The sequence below is a fragment of the Dunckerocampus dactyliophorus genome, chromosome 10, assembly GCF_027744805.1.
Source record: "Dunckerocampus dactyliophorus isolate RoL2022-P2 chromosome 10, RoL_Ddac_1.1, whole genome shotgun sequence".
Taxonomy (NCBI): domain Eukaryota; kingdom Metazoa; phylum Chordata; class Actinopteri; order Syngnathiformes; family Syngnathidae; genus Dunckerocampus; species Dunckerocampus dactyliophorus.
The window spans coordinates 12,520,396-12,537,335 of NC_072828.1; the positions used below are offsets into that span (position 1 = coordinate 12,520,396).

At 40.6% G+C, this 16,940-nt stretch overlaps 1 protein-coding gene across 2 annotated transcripts in view; it reads right to left on the bottom strand.

Annotated features, from left to right (window-relative positions):
• The window catches only part of rxrgb (retinoid X receptor, gamma b), a 44,680-nt gene extending 32,016 nt beyond the window's left edge, over nt 1-12,664 (bottom strand). The window contains exon 1 of one of the 2 annotated variants that reach the window (XM_054789675.1): nt 12,358-12,664. Coding sequence is in view for 1 of the 2 variants with exons in the window: in XM_054789676.1 (XP_054645651.1) it covers nt 12,358-12,388 (31 nt within the window). In the remaining variant the exon portion in view is untranslated. The remainder of the gene's footprint in view (nt 1-12,357) is intronic. The other variant, XM_054789676.1, reaches the window with a different exon arrangement.
• Between the last annotated feature and the right edge of the window lie 4,276 nt (nt 12,665-16,940).

The window sequence follows — 16,940 nt, forward strand, 5'->3', positions numbered from 1 at the left end:
CACCACCAAACATGTTGTCTCCACAAAGGTGAATTCCTCTCTCCATTCGTGCTGAAATGTACAGTACTCCTCATCTTTCTTTCTTTTCGCTGTCTTCGTCAACAGTGTTTGCGCTAGCTACAGAATTAGATAGGCGGGAAGTTCATTTCTTGACCAGTCAATGATCTGGTCAGCTACTGCATTATCCAATTATAATCATGTTTTGATGTCTGATTTGGAAGGCATCTGCATTGCGATAGAAAATGGATAGTCGGATTAGAATGCATTACAATGTTTTATATGTTGAACTTTTTTTTCGACACTATGATTTCTGTAATGTTTTACTTTAAAATGTCAGCAAAAAATTAAAAAATAAAAAAAAAATTATTGTGTTAAGAGCCAGTTGCATACATCAAAAGAGCCATATGTGGCTTGTGAGCCATAGGTTCCCGAACCCTGATTTAGAGCATGTTGCTTGTTTTTTAGCATCCCTGGGAATTTTCTATAAATACAATTCTAGAAATCTTTATATAAATAAAATTCAACAGCCTGCATTAGAAAATTACACAGAAAACAAATAAATGACCCTAATCCCCCCCCAAAAAGCACTTGCAAACCAAAATGGCAGACAATGTGTGTCTTTTCATGCATCCCGTCACGGTCAACATGTGCACCTGATTTCCTGTGAATCAGACACTGGCGGCAGGTATTTCCCAGTCACTGGTTGGGCCACTAATGAGGATAAGCGGCATAGAAAACAGATGGATGGATGGTTGGGCCACTACTGAGCATGTTTTGTGGGGTTGAGTAAGGGACCCCTAAATATGCAAACGTTTGCCAGGATACAACATTTGGTATGGTATATGATGGATGTCACAAGATCTCGTGTCACAAGATCTCGCGAGATTAAAATTTGACAAAATTTCTCATTCAGAAAAAAATGTCTCGTGGAGCTCTAGGCCTGGGACGATACTCTTGTAAATTCATTAATTAATCACACAAAAAATGAAAATGAACTTGATCATTTTGCCGGCCTTGATATATTGCCATGTGCATGTGTGTCTGTTTTCCTCGTCTCTCGCCTCCAAACAGGCGATTCACTCTGTCCATTGCTTTTAGCACCTTGACGCCTTTGTTCCACAGAACAACGCCATGAATGGAGTGAGCCCTTTGGTCAGTCGTACAGTCTCTTTGTCTCGGTGGGTGGAGACCGGGACGGTAGCATACACACAGCGCAGAAGAGTGTAGCGTAGTAGAAATTTAATTAATAGATTGCAATATATTTTTATATGTTTTTTATATGTTTTCATTGTACTTTTCGTAAGAGTAGTGTTAAAAATGCATCTCGTCTCGTAGACACAATCTCATGTATCATCTCGTCTCGTCTCATCTCATGACCTGAGTGTCTCATGACACCCCTAGTATATTATCCATCCATCCATCCATCCATTTTCTATGCCGCTTATCCTTATTAGGGTCGCAGGGGTATGCTGGAGCCTACCCCAGCTGCCTGTGGGTGAGACCCTAGTATATTATATACCTCAAAAAGGCATTTTAGTTGCTGTAATAATAATAATTGTATATTTTAGTGTTTTTAGTGAATTCAAACGTGAAGAATATCATATCCTCTGGTCTAAAGTTTGTTACTATGTACATGTGTGAAGGAGTTTTTCTTTGCCTCCATCGGCAAAGTGCTGTGGAGTTGAACTGGTTATCTTTGATGCACAGTTTACTGAGTGTTGATTGGATGACTTATGATTGTCACTATTTATGAAATAATGGAAACAGAATTATTAGAAAAATACCAAAATACACTAAATGGATTACGCAGACACAGGATTCAGATTCCTACTCTAGAACACAGCATTGTGTCAGGTTCCTTGATTTGGTTGCATTCACTGGCATGTTACACCATAATGACACCCTGGCCTATACACACCCTGCAGTAAATACACACTCCTGATCAGGATTTATTTAACATTCCATATCATACTGTAGTCAACTGAACATTTTCTTGCCAAATTGTTTTTGTTTCCTTTTCAGGTTTGAGTCAGCAATATCAGTATGAAATGGGCAGAAGAATGTTCCACCTCCCTCCGAACATCTGTGATTCTCTCTGATGCCATGAAGTTAAAATATGGGCCAGTTGTGACATGGTGGGCTGCCCGTGCAGTGTAGTTATTATTCTATAACTATATAACTATAGTTATTGTTAATATGCAACATGTGCTTGGCTCTGGGCCGCCGTTTCTCATGTACGGCATTCCAGGAAGTCAGGAATTGTCTTGTTAGTATACTGGACGGTAGGTCAAGCAAACAAGGAGAGAGAAAAGCAAAAAGCCATATGCAAACACAAGCCCAAAATATACCTTAAAGGCCAAGGCGAACAATACACGACAAAGCCTTAGGGGGCTTAAATAAATCGTACAATCCAGTGGGGGATTATATTTCCAATATTTCTGTTGGTTGGATCTATTGTAGACTCTGTATTATTTACTGGTTACAAAATGTTTATCACTTTCTTCCATGTGTATTTACTCTTATTTACTAGTATTTACTATTATTCATTCATTTTCTTTGCCACTTGTCCTCACTAGGGTCAAAAAGGTAATTAAGGTATTACTTATCATATATTTTGTACTTGTTGGTCTATTATGTAAATGATCGTTGCATTTACAATATTTCTTATGGGAAAAATTGATTGGATTTTTGTATGTTTGTATGACCTTTTGGAACGTATTTATGACAAAAACCGAGGTTCCACTGTATTCATCTTAGAGGCTGTGATGGATTTGTGTTGAAGGGTGTACTCCTAAATGTACTCCTTTTTTAACCTGTTGTTCATCGTGTTATTGCTTGCCATTCACTGCGTGAGACTGCTAAATTTAGCGCACAGGGTTAATTCACTGTGTTTTATGTGGGACACCACACTCTATTATAACAGAATGCATTTAAGGATTATTTCGGCTTCTCCCGTTGGGATTGGTAAGGTCTTGGTAGCGGTAGCGTCTGTCTCCTCTACCTCTTTCTTGTGTGGCGTGTCTTTGCACGGCTGCTGTCGACAAAGGGATCTGATTACTGTTGGTGGCCGTCGTCCAAAGCAGTGTTTGCAAATTTGATGCAGCCTGGACAATCTGTTCAGTTATGTGTGTTGTAAGTAAGTACACATGCAGCAGGGCTTGTGCTGCTAACTCCCCATTCTGTTTATTTAAAAGGAGAATTTTGATGTGCTGGCAGCTAATCACTTTTGTTTATATTCAACAGTTTATATTCTCGGGTGACTAGTGTGGCTAATTATCTTACTGGCAAACCAAATTTGAACACCCTTTGTTCCATTTTTAGAACATTTTTTGAAGTGCTGTTCTCTTCTGTTCTGTTGGCTTCTTTTATCAAGGTTCAGATTAAACATGTAATGGTAATGGTAATTGGCACAATTCAACATGTCCGAAAGGAGTCAAAAGAAACAGAGTTTTTTTTGTTTTTTTTTATCCTTCGTCTTCTCTATGACTCGGCAGTTGCTGATGGTTTGTTCACGTCCTGTATTTAACATGTTACCATTTGGTAATAGAAAAGGATAGAGAATGTGTAGCAGTAGAGAGCTTATGCAGGAAAAAACAAAGGAACAGAAAGATAAGACAAAATTTTAAAAAGTCAATAATTAAGATGTACATGCATCCATCCATCCATTTTCTAACCTCACTAGGGTCGCGGGTATGCTGAAGCCTATCCCAGCTGACTTTGGGCGAGAGGCGGGGTACACCCTGGACTGGTCGCCAGCCAATCGCAGGGCACATTTAGACAAACAACCATTCACACTCACATTCATACCTATGGACAATTTAGAGTCTCCAATTAACCTAACACGCACGTTTTTGGAATGTGGGAAGAAACCCGGAGAAAACCCACGCACGCACTGGGATAACATGCAAACTCGGCCACCGTGAGGCCCAAGACATACATTAAAATTAAAATAAATCAATACAAATTAATGTAAGTAAATAAGTCAACAAATAAACAAAAAGTTCATAAAGCGGTATGTGTGTGTACTAAATGCAGTTATTTCACAATTAATGAAGACATTTCTGAACGCAAACACCGCTGCAGCCTGTGGGCCTTTCCGAGGTCCTCTGCTTGATTAAAGCTGGAATTAAATCAAGGCTTTGACCTTCTTCACTAATGACTAATTACTGACAATTAGCCCTGAGAATGGCCGCCCTTGCTCTCCTTTTTCCCTCAACCCTTTTTCTCACCATAAGCACATGCACCCACACACACACACACACACACACACACACACGCACGCACACAATCCAGTCATGCAGCCTTTTCGAGCTGACACACACTTTCAATACTACAGAATGTATTGTGTGCTAATGCATTAGCTCCCAAGTGGAGAGAGAATCCTTGAACAAACTTGCCGACACACCCTCCCCTACCTGTGTGGTTTGTTTATCTCTGCGGATAAGTGGGTGTGGAGCGCTGTGTGGGAGGGCTTGGCAAGTCAGCAAGCAGGTTTTTTTTCTTTAATGCTGCCAAAGCTTTACAGACTAATAGTATAACACCCACATTCTTTAAGTCACATGACAGCGCTCAGCCAGACAATGAGCTAGCTATATGTTAGACTGTGTGTTAGGAAGTTCAGACATATATATATATATATATATATATGTATATATATATGTGTGTGAGCGTGACCTCAGGCAAAAGTGATGGGAGTTCACATCGCCTCCTCCCTTTACTTCCTCTTTCACAGTTCTCCCTTCCATGCACCGTCCCTGCCATGAGTTTTTCACTTAAATAAGCTCTCAGCATCAAAGGCAAGTAGGGCTGTAATCGTCAAAGTGTGCCGAGAGAGAATAAACGCTGCTTCAATTCAAAAGTAACTCTAGGAGAAAGATGAGCAGACACCTCCAAGCAAATCAGATCACGTTTTGTTTCAGCCATGCGGCACATTTAGTATGAATTAATGTCCTTAATCATCTCCCAATGCAAGACAATAAGTCATATTTACGGCCCTGTTTTGATGCACGCTTTGTCGGTGGCATTTTAAGGTATGATTTATTGTGTCAGAGCCAAGAAATGGTTGATATAAATTTTTACGACTCCCTTTAATCACATTAAAGAACTACAAGCTTGGCAGATGTTGTTCGCTGTTAGACATGACTAATGTTGTTTTTTTTATTTTAAAGGTCCCCTGTCATACAAAACGTACAACTTTTTAATGATGTTCTAAGAATAATAGAGTGGAACTTCTGTTAGAGCCCGCTCCGGTTACCGTGTTTTTCAGTTAACATTGAAAATTTAAGCCAAACTTTTGCCTCGGTTAGCACACAATACAGTGCGCGTCTTGTCGTGTTATTAATACGTGTGTATTAAAAACCTGCGTGAGTCCACCTGTGTTGTATTTTTTTATCACAAAACATCCTTATCTTCTAACAAAGGAGCTAGCTTGCTCAGTTACAAAGTGGCAACTGGAACCAGAAGTCGGCTATATAATAGTTCTACATGCATAAAAACATTCATTTATCTTTTTCATTCATTATTTATATGCATTTCTACACATTTCCAATTGTTTACTGCATGTAAAACTATAATTGTAAAACCATAAAAACGTGTTTTGCGTTAACATTTTTGGCTTTCTGTAACAGATTAATTGGACTTACATTATCTCTTATGGGAAAAATCGATTCATCGGTTTCGGTTCGGAGATCCTAGGACAAATTAATGACGCTAACCAAGGTTCCACTGTATGTGTCCTCAGAGAAATGCGAGAAAAATATATTGTCACACTTACGTTTATGAGATGATACTGCCTCTGACCCACCCCGAGCTAGATCAGCCACAGAGGACAGCTTTGTACAGCAGCAGGCTTTACGACACATTCTTAAATGCAGACGGGAGCTACGCCATCAGTCAGCTACAAACATGGGAGTTGTAAGTTTGATCATTTTGCTTTTCTCATTAACATAAAAAAAACCTCCCAAAGAGTCTCACCAGCCATGAACCTCCCTGCACGTCACTGGTCACCAGACACAGCAACACCATTTAAAAACTCCAAATAAAAGTGAACAAACTGTCACTTTAACATGAGGGGAAGACTCTCCTACAGAAAGACTAACATTTTGGCCTTCTCAGTGGTCGGTCTGCTACTCCTTTCACTTGTAATAACAGAGGCTGTGCTGAAGAGCCTTTGATGAAGTCTATGGCATCACTTACATTCGTCTATTATGTCTATTAAAGGTGCTGTCTGCCTTGTTAGGTACCTAACCCTCGAAAATTGTATAGTCCATCCACTTCCTGCTCTGACGATGCAAGCCACACCCCACACAATACACACGCATCCACATTGGCCATGTCATGTAACAATGACGACGTGGATACGTGGGTGAAAACCAGTGCAAGCCAATCCTCTTATTCAGGTCAAACAATTTTTCTTTACAAAGTTTAACTTTGAATTGTGTCAAATATAGACATTTATTTGTTCAAGCTGTTATTGTATTATGTTTTTGTAAAAAAAGGTAGTAGTTAACAGCCAAAGAGGGACAGCACAGTACAGGGTTACAGTGTACAGGCGGTCCTTGTATTATGTTTTGTGGTTCCATACCAACTCCCATAAATTATTCAACCGTACAAAGAGAAAAAGAGAACTAGTTAGATGCATGCGGAGGTAGAATACATAGGCGGAAGAATACACAGTGTATACTGAGGAAGGACAAGTCACTTTCATTCTTTTTATTTTAATTTTTTCTGTTCATTATGTCTCCGAGGTGTGAGGAAGACCCTTCTGATGGCAATGCTTCAAAGAAAAGTAAAGTGAAAGTGACATGACATGGAAATTAGTAGGGCTGTCAAAAATAACACGGGTAACTAAAGCCCCACATCTCTGTTATGGCGGCAGCTGGAGGCACAGTATCGCGTCCCAACAGAGTCACACAGAGTCTGACACTCTTTTCTAACTTTATTCTGACCTGAACACAACAACAGCAGCGCAATTCCAATACCATCATCTCCAACTTGCAAGCACGTCTTTCTGTCATTCTCACCACAGACGCACAAGGTGCATTCATAGACACTCCAAACTCATCTCTCATCACAACATCTTTATTATGTGTGTATGTGTGGTTTACATAAACAGACTTTGTATCTCTTAATTCAGAAGTGCTTGGAAATCCCTCAAAATATACTCAAAAGATGTGAATTCAACTTAAATTACATGGTGTCTTTGAACACAACCCCTCATTGCTCACAATAACACGGTTAGGCTTATAATGTGATTCAAATGTTTTGCTACTATTAAAGAGACTAGTGTTGGGTAAATAGATTTTCAGACATGTGTGATATCTTTGAGCTTGATTTAAATTTTCAGTTCATATGGAGCCATTAATACATACAAATATATTGGCTTATATTATAAGTGTTATTTTTCTGTTAATAAAATACAGTAAATTTGGCATATTTCAGACACAGTTGCAAATGGTGATTAATCATGATTAATTAATGTGAAAAATGTGATTAATATGATGACAATTTCAATCATTTGACGGTCCTATAAATTAGACCCCATGAAATCCTCAGAAAAGGAAGACATGCCAACCAATGTTGGCTGCATACCAGGTCTAAGCCGCTCAAATGCCACAACCATCATCGAGGATAAAGATGGTATTTTTGAACATGTGAAAGGATCTGCTTCTATGAAATGGAGTGTGATAAGCAGCATAGTGGTCTTATTATTGAGACTTCCTCCTCCCCCCTTTCAGTGTGCAAGGCAACCACATGGATAAACGTCAGAAGTTGCTCTCTGTTTTCTTTGACTGTTTCGTAGAATTCTTGCATTTACTCTTTTTATTACTGTGTTTCATGTGTTCTGTGTACAGTGTGAGTGACTTAACACTGCAACACTTTTGTTTTTGCGCCCATCTTTCATGAGCTGAAGTCAAAGATCTAAGGCTTTTTCTGTGTACAAAAAAGGCCCATTTCTCTCAAATCTGTCTAAATCTGTGTTAGTAAGCACTTCTACTTTGCCAAGACAATGCCTTCACCTCACACGTGTGGCATATCAGATGTAGATTAGACAGCATGATTATTGCACAGTGCCTTAGGATGGCCACAATAAAAGCCCATGCCAAAATTCATCCATGACCATCACCTCATGTTGCAGCACGATAATGGCCGGCCCCTTGCAAGGATCTGCAGACAATCTCTGGAAGCAGAAAATATGCCACTTCTTGCATGGCCAGCATACTCACCGTGAATGTCACCCTTTGAGCATGTTTGGGATACTGTGGTTTGGCGTATACAAGTTTTAAATCTTTCAGTTCAGCTCATGAAAGATTGGCACAAAAACAAAGTGTCGCATTTATATTTCTGCTGAGTGTAGGTATAGAGTAGTGTAGATATCGAACTAAAACTCAACTTTCAACGCTGGCGTAGGAATGGAACCAGTACATTACACCAATAGTCTCCTGTATATGTAAAAAAGTGGATAAAGTGCACACTTCTTGGAGCCACACACTCTTTTGGAGACACTGCTACTTAGCATTAAAGTTACAGAAGTGTTTGTGGACCAGCTTGTCTAAATTCCATCATCAAGGCTCGATTTTGGACAACTCACTTCCAATACACTATTGTGGGACCTCTGAGACTTATTTACAGTTAATCAAATATAGTACATTATTGGACCCTTAAATCAAGTTTACTGCTACTCCTTCTTGTAAATGTTTACGTTTTTCTGTTTCAATGTGGTCCTAATCATGTCTGGATGCAGGACTTATTTAATTTTATACTTACAATGTCAGTGTACCAATAAAAAATCTGCGGACCACAAATGGCCCTCCGACTTTGGACTCTCTTGCTATACAGGCAAATTTACCAGAACACACCAAGACTATGCCACTGCAACAAAAATACAAAAAATAACACTGACTATCAATTCTTTGTCAAACAATTTGGAATGTCTTGTGAATCAAAGACATGCTAGAAATACTCCGTATCCGGTCTGTGAGCACCACTGTGGGCTTCCCTCTGCATGGCGTCCCATCCAGATGTCTCTTTCATTCTCCCGGGAGGCACGCTGGTTTATGGAAACAATTTTCAGCCTCTCTGAAATGGTGCCGAGATTTCTGCGATAACATAATGAGGCTGTTGGTTGCTCAAAAGGCCCCATTTTATGTAATTATTTAATGCTGTGCAATTATCTTATCTGCGCTACACGCCCTGTCCATTCTAAGAAAAACAAATGTTATACAGTAGACACGCAGAACATAGTTCTATCAGTACTGATGCACAATATAATGAGATCCAACATGATAGCTGGAGAGAGAATAAGCGAAGAGAGCTCATGAGCTGAAGCAAACCATGTCATGTATCACACAGAGTGTAATGGCATGGGTAGGGATGAGTTGGTATAGGCTTTATCGATTAACCACCTTAAAGAGTTTGACAGTCGTTGTACCATTTCAAAATGTTTGCGTTTACCATTGCTGGGATTAGCTTATGAAAGACAAAAGTCGTTTGCCAACTGCACAACAAACAAACAAAGACGAAGAATGTGTTCGTGTCTCATATTACATCAATATTGTAATATGAGAATAGATACCAGCAGTCTCGATATTTAGGTATCCTTCTGCCGATCGCTTACAGCAGGGGTCACCAACACGGCCGGCCTGTTCTAAATATAGCTCAAATAGAGCCACTTACCAGTGAGCTGCATTTAATTTTTTTTGGTTGCTATTCTTGTTTAAATCTCACTTACATGTAAACGAGAAATGACAATATTGTAGCAACCCTGAACTTATGCTGATATACATGTTTGTGTTCTGGTTGTCTAACTGTTTTGGGTTGCCATGGGCATCGCCATCTTTGATTACGCCCCCAGCGCCGGCACCCACGTTGTCGCTATGGCATCTAAAGTGAGCCGCCTGGCTGTCTGTCGAAGGTGAGCAGCGTGCTCCAAAGCACGGTCGAGCTCTGCCTCTCGTCGCCAAATATCGTCAACAGCAATGTCCATCACCTCCTCCTTGACTCTCGGCCGACCGCCGCCTTCACCAAGCTGTGCTGCCATGCCGTCCGGTGTTTCACTTCTGACACCAGTATAACGTCTGCACAGACGCTATTAAAATAACAAGGAGGTGGTTGATCAACAAGTTCTTTATAGCAAGGAAATAATGGCTATTGTCGGTGAAAAACTCCCAAAAAGAAACCAGAGCCTTATTTAGAGCTATGTAATTGATTAAGAAAAAGAAGGCCTTTTCAGACGAGGAGATTGTCAAAGAAGCAATGATGCTAATTGCTAAAACTGTTCTTGAAAACGAGAAATATGGAACCGTAATGTAAATTCCACTCTCTCCGGTCTTCAACTGGGAGCAACTGTGTCGGCGATGTTTTACATGATTTATTATTTGTACAAACACGGTGCAAAGTCATTCCTCATTTGTGAAAAAATGTTAGTGGCTAGTGAAAATGGGACATTGTGATTTCGTATAACTGTCGTAGAAGTGATCATTTGAAAATTTTCAATGTGAAAAACACTTGCACTTAGAGAAAATATAGAAATCAAGTGTTGCATACTGATATTTATCTGTTTCTTTTCTTATTAAATTATTGTTGCTATTTATTGTGAGAAATCATTAACATGATCAGTGTCTTCCCATAGATGAATACCATTATTAATAACATATACTGTAGTTAAAGGTAAATTGAGCAAATTGGCTATTTCAGAAGTGTGTATCAAACTGGTAGCCCTTTGCATTAATCAGTACCCAAGAAGTAGCTGTCGTTTCAAAAAGGTTGGTGATATCTGGCTTACAGTATACAGGATATTTGCGTAAGGTAACGCTTCTACTAGCGAATCGCTGCACACAAAAGAGTGAACATTTGGCAAAATATGCACTCCAGCTATGTTGCCTTTACTTCTGTATGTCTGACAAATGGCGGCGTAGTTATTAAACCACCAATTGACCCCATGAATTGGATTGACTTGAAATTTCTCACACTGCTCAATGCCCTCTACAGAACACCCACTGTAACTTTAGGGTGTTTAGCTGAATCACCGCAAAACTTGGTACACTTCTTTAGGGATCTCATAAGCATATATCTGTGAAATCTGAGCAAGATTCGTTGAAAAACATAGCAGTCATCAAACAAAATGCCTGGGCAGGGACCTTGGTGGGGCTTAGTAATTAATTGTCCATTGGTCATTCACCATTTGTGTAATGATTATAAAAGGTTGAGGATATATGTATTACATGTATGCTAGCGTGTCTTTAAAAGCATTTCTGCCACAATCCATAGCGGGTTGCCACAAATGTTTGTGTTAGTGTGTGTTACGGTGCTGTGACGTAATAAAACATGGCTGAATGTAAATCAATTGAGGGCAATCGAGGACTGTGGTCAGCCGTATTGTCATCAAATGTAAACAACATGATACTATTGCAATTGGTCTGTGGTGAACAATTTGGTGACCATAATTGTTGGTGAAACGTTCATGCAATTTCAACTGATAAAAGAATGGGCTGCGGGCTCCAATTGGCCCCCAGGCCAGACTTTGGATACCGATGGCAATCAAAACAAATTACTACTGAAAAGCATAGTAATTTAAACATGCACAAACAAGCGCATCACATAAAGATGTGTTGAATGCTTTGGGTATTTTTATATTCTGCTATTTTTACCAGCTCAGATTTCACAAAAAGCTTGTCAAATATACTTTTAAAGAGCACCATTGCCCAAGCAGAGTGCATTATAAATAAAAACATAGCAAGTGACTCAAGAGGCTTACGCACACACACAGAATAACAGCTCGTTTGGCTCCTGCGATCCACGTGTTGCCCAACTCCATGGGGCTGTAAAGCTGTCACATAAACAATTCTGCTAATAGAAGGGGAAAGAAGACAGAAGGAAAAAAACGCCATCAGCTGGTTCAAGGGCAAAGCCAGGGAGAAAGAGCAAGCTTTACTTAGCAATATGACATCAGGGGGCTGTGTGTGGGATGGATGCCCTCCATGCTGACCCATGCAAGCTACAGAGTGCCACAAGTTTGTTTACCACCACAAATTTGCCATTTCTTCAGTCTGTTTCTATGCAGTGAATTAAGTTCGAAACGGGCCATAAATTACAAAAGCTGCAATCAAAGTGCCAACCCTTGACCTTGCCTGACCACCACAATCACCAGACTTTTTTTTCACAACACAACAATAATTGCACAAGGAACACCACAACACTATCAGCGAGGGAGCTGGTGGTTAAAGTCCAGAGAGAGGACGCCATGGCCGGGGAACACTCCGCCAGCGAAGTGCCCCCCACCCCACCCCATTCTTTCTATTTACGCGACGGAACAAGCACAGACGGCTTTAAAAGTCTAAATATGAAAATCGCACTTACTTAAGTGTGCATACGGATCATTGCTGTCCATAACGGTGCTAGTTGTGGCTTCGTAGCTGTCCTAGAGAGTCGGCGGTGTTCGGCATCCCAGCGCATTCCTCTCCCCGGGGCCGGACTGAGAGTGTGTGCTAGGCGGCTCTAACGCCCGGGGGGCCCGGCCAGGGAGGAGGAGGAGGGGCCGGTCAAAAAGCAGCACTTCTCCCAATGACAACAGTGGTGGTCCATATCAACCTCCAACACGATCCAGATCAAACGGCTCTCCCGACCTGTATTTTTTCTCTTTTTTGCGTAACGTATTGGCCTACTTTCTGGTAAAAAAGAGAAAAGAATGTTCTTTCAAAATAAAAAAATACCGACAGTCACCCGCCGTTTCCAGCCTGTCAGCTGACATTACAGGAAGGAAATAGAGAAATAGCAACGCGATTGCAACATAAAAAAAATTGGTCTAAAATAATCCTAACTGCACTGAGACAGTTTTATGTCCAAGAGTTTTATGGATTTACATAATGCTAGGACCGGGTATAAGACATCTCTTTTAAAAACAAAATAAACGTTTTTTGTTTTTTTTTAAATAATGTTTTCAAAAGCAGTGAAATAATTTCGTATTAATATATTTATTTGCATTTATTTGAACTTATTTTATTTTGTACAAATTAATTAATTTGTTTGAATATATACATATATAACCCATATGCCATAACCACGTATGTACTGTTCGGTTTTACAGTTACCGTCCAGTAAGAGAACAAAATGAAAAACATAAAAGTGGTTAGCTTTAGTGTTAAAAGAAAATGAATCATAAAATATTGCAACGGCTGGCTAGTAATTCTCCAATAAATACAGTTCTCAAATAAAATAGCATGCAGAAAAATTAAAGGACGTGGGGTAGTTACTTTGATACATTTTGTGCATTAAAGATGCTAAAACCAATTCAGTGCAGGTCAGTATACTGTATTATACGCTATATAAGTTTTTGTTGTAGGTGACAAAGCAAATTAGTGTTATATCTAAAAATATATATCATTAATAATGAATTTTATTTTCAGAATTAGCCTCGGGCCATTAAAAAAACAGCTATGGGTCAAAAATGGTCCCTGGTATGCACTTTGGACACCCCTAGTTTACAGTGTTTCTTTTTGAGAAAGTACAAGTGCAAAAGTATGAATGTGAACAGTTTAATTTACTATTCTATTTTTAGTAAATCAACATAACGGGCAAACAGAAATGTAGTTCTCTTGTGACTATTCAGGTGTACCTAATATTGTGGCCGTACAGTGTACAGTTAGAACAATGCAAAAGAGTTGTTATATATATATACAATATTCTTTTGTTCGTACATTCTCATATTAAATAATGACAATTCTAATGTTTACCTTTTGCTAATGTGACACTGAAGCGGGTGCCACCCCGCCCCTGGATTCTCCCACCCCAACCCCCACCCCTCTCACACACACAGGCCTCTCCACAGAGCGGGGTCATGTAGGGGTGAACCTCCCGGTACCTCAGAAGGTTATTCAGGAGTCAAGCCGCACTGAGCCATTCACTGACTTGAACTGTGCGAGCGGCCAGACGCTCCGTCAACGCCGGGCGGCCTGCTGACCACTCAGCTGCAGCAGCCCCCCACTTAATGGAGGACCAGCACCCCTCCCAGTCCCTGCGTCCTTGTAACAGCGATTCATAAAAGAGCTCAGGAGGATGCTAACAAAGATGAATGTCATTTTTTTTCTCGGCTCATTCTGCGCTAATCAAAGCTTTTCATTTGCGATGGCCTCGCGCCAGCCCCTCCGCCACGGCCTCCATTAGGGGCCAGATAACGTATAAATTCATTAAAGTCAAAGAGGGGACGTTAAAGTGGTCATTTGTCAGACCTTCCTTTGTGTGTTCCTAATGGTGGCACATGGTTCAAGGCATTGAGATGATTTTGGTAGGGCATTTTTTTAACCTTTCTCTGAAGCATTAAAAGAAAGGACGTGGGAATCTGGACAAAAACATGTTGGCCAATTTTTGCTGACAATTTGGTACTCAACTGACCTTTTGCATCTTAACATACTTACTCTGGTGTGGTTTTACAGTATCCTCACAAAAGTGAGTGCAGCCCTCACATTTCAGCAAGCAGTTTCATCACAGTACATCTTCTCCAGGGGCAATACTTTAAAGAAATGAAACTTGGATATACTTTAGAGTAGTCATTGTACAGCTTGTATAGCCGTATACATTTACTTTCCGTTAAAAATGAATCAACACACTGTCATTATTGTCTGAATAGCTGGCAAGATAATTACAGTATGTCTTGTTACAGTCAAACATGGTGGAGGTACCGTCATACTCTGAGGCTGCATGAGTGCTGCCGGCACTGGGGAGCTGTGGTTCACTCTGGTGAAACACGGATTCTAACATGTACTGTGACATCGTGAAGCAGAGCATGATCCCCTCCCTTGGGAAACTGGCCCTCATGGCAGTTTTCCTACATGATAACTAGCTTAAACACACCTCCAAGATGACATGGTGAAGGTGATGGAGCGGACAAGGTCTCCTTTAGACCTGAACCCAATTGAGCACCTGTGCATCATCCTCAAGCCACCAGCTCCATCAGTGATGTCAAGAAGATCAAGGCAGTGCTAGATAAGAATGGCGCTCACCCTAAATATTGACACGTTGGACACAAGCTGTACATGTTCACTGTGATGTGCACTCACCTGTGTTGCCAAATGGAAGGGGATCATTTGCTTGAAAATGTACATGTTGAAATTCATGTTTTCTTCAATGAACCACAGCTCCCCCAGTGCTGGCAGCACTTGTGCAGCCACAGGCTATGACACCACCACTATCTTGCTTGACGGGAGGCAAGACACGGCTCATTTTCAGTGGATCCATACTGCAAGACAGTACAAGCTGTGCACCAATTGCTGTAAAGTATATCCAAATGTACTTTCTATGGTTCCTTGAAAAGATAATAAAATGATTGTTGAAATGTGAGGGCTATACTCACTTTTGTCAAATACTGTACTGTGGTTTTACAATACTGCTCAATTATAGCAAAAAGGGCCCTCCAATGCAACCATCAAGCCCCCCATCACCAGCAAACACACAGTCAATGAAGCAGCCCTCCACACTAATCCCTTTGTATTCACAGCACAATTCCCACCAAACAATGTGCTAATCCCAAACCAAGCTGGGCCACCTGCCAGCAAGTCACGAAAGCACACAAAAGGCCAAAGCACACACCTGAGCAACAGACGCCCAGAAGATGATAAGGTAATAAATGCATAGATGTTCCTCTGGTTCTTCTTCATTTTTAGGATGGAGGTTGAAGCTGTTGTGGTTGTCATGGGAGACACCACTCTCCATCTGCCTGTGCTCTCATTAGCCCATCTCCATTACGCTTTATCAGAGGGTACCCCCACCTCGTTGGATCCTCTTCACTTCTCTGACGACCCCTCCTCCTCTTCCCACCTCTATACATACGCCTGCGATGATAAGTGTTCTACCCTCTTTGTGTTGGGCCAGGATAAGACAATGCAACACAGTGCTACAAAGCATCATCCATCTCAAAACTCATCAATCTCAGCATACAAAAGATGAAATGTGGCCCGAACTCGCTTCTTTTTTTTCTTTCCACAAAAGGGGTTTCTTTTATTTTGAGGAGCTGCTCCACCACTTACTTCTCTTGCATCTTTTCAATGCCAATAGAGCAGCATTACACTGGAAGTTCCTCACACAGGAGTACATTTTTGAGGTGTACAGAATGCTTTCTCTTTGCTTTATTGACAAATGTAATGTACAGACTAGCGATGGGCAATATAATTGATGAATTGATTATTGAGAATTATTATGATTGTTGGGAATTGATGCAAACGGGAGTGCACTATTTGGCTTCAACCAGCAGAGGCACTGTGGTTTCATGCCACGCTCTTACTGTTCTGCAACAACTTTAAATTACTGTCAGAGGGCCCAAATAGTGTATCGGAAGTGTGTTGTCCAAAATTTAGCCTCGTAGAGTGTTTAAAAGTGCATTCACTAAGCTCTATGGAAAACACGCCGTTTTGTGTGTCTGTAGCTTTAATGCTAATGAGCTGTGTTTGTCCACTGCTATTTCCAAAAGAGATATGTGGCTCCAAAAAGTGCTATTGTGCACTTCACCCACTTTTACATATACACTGTAACCCTGCACTTGTCCAACGTAATAAATGCCACATAGCACATGCAACAAAATAACATGAAGGAGTGAGACAGGACGACACAAATGTTAGCAAGACTAGCGTAGTGAGGTGAGCTACAGTGCTAACATTACACTCACACATTAACTTAAGGTTAGGTTATTCACTGAGGAAAAACAATGTGATCAACCTGACAGCTCCCGTCTATAGCTGACTGACATATAGTTGGCAGAGCTCCAGGCTGAATGTTAAGATGTGTAGCAAAGCCTGATTTTTTTTTTACCAGGCTGTTCTCTGTGAAGTGGTGGCCTTATGCACAGGGCAGGTCAGAGGCAGTATGTGAATGAGGAAGGAGTTTTTTCCATCATGAAAAGATGAAACTTTTTGAGCAACCGTATGAGCACCTCTCCTCTCAAAAGTGGAGCA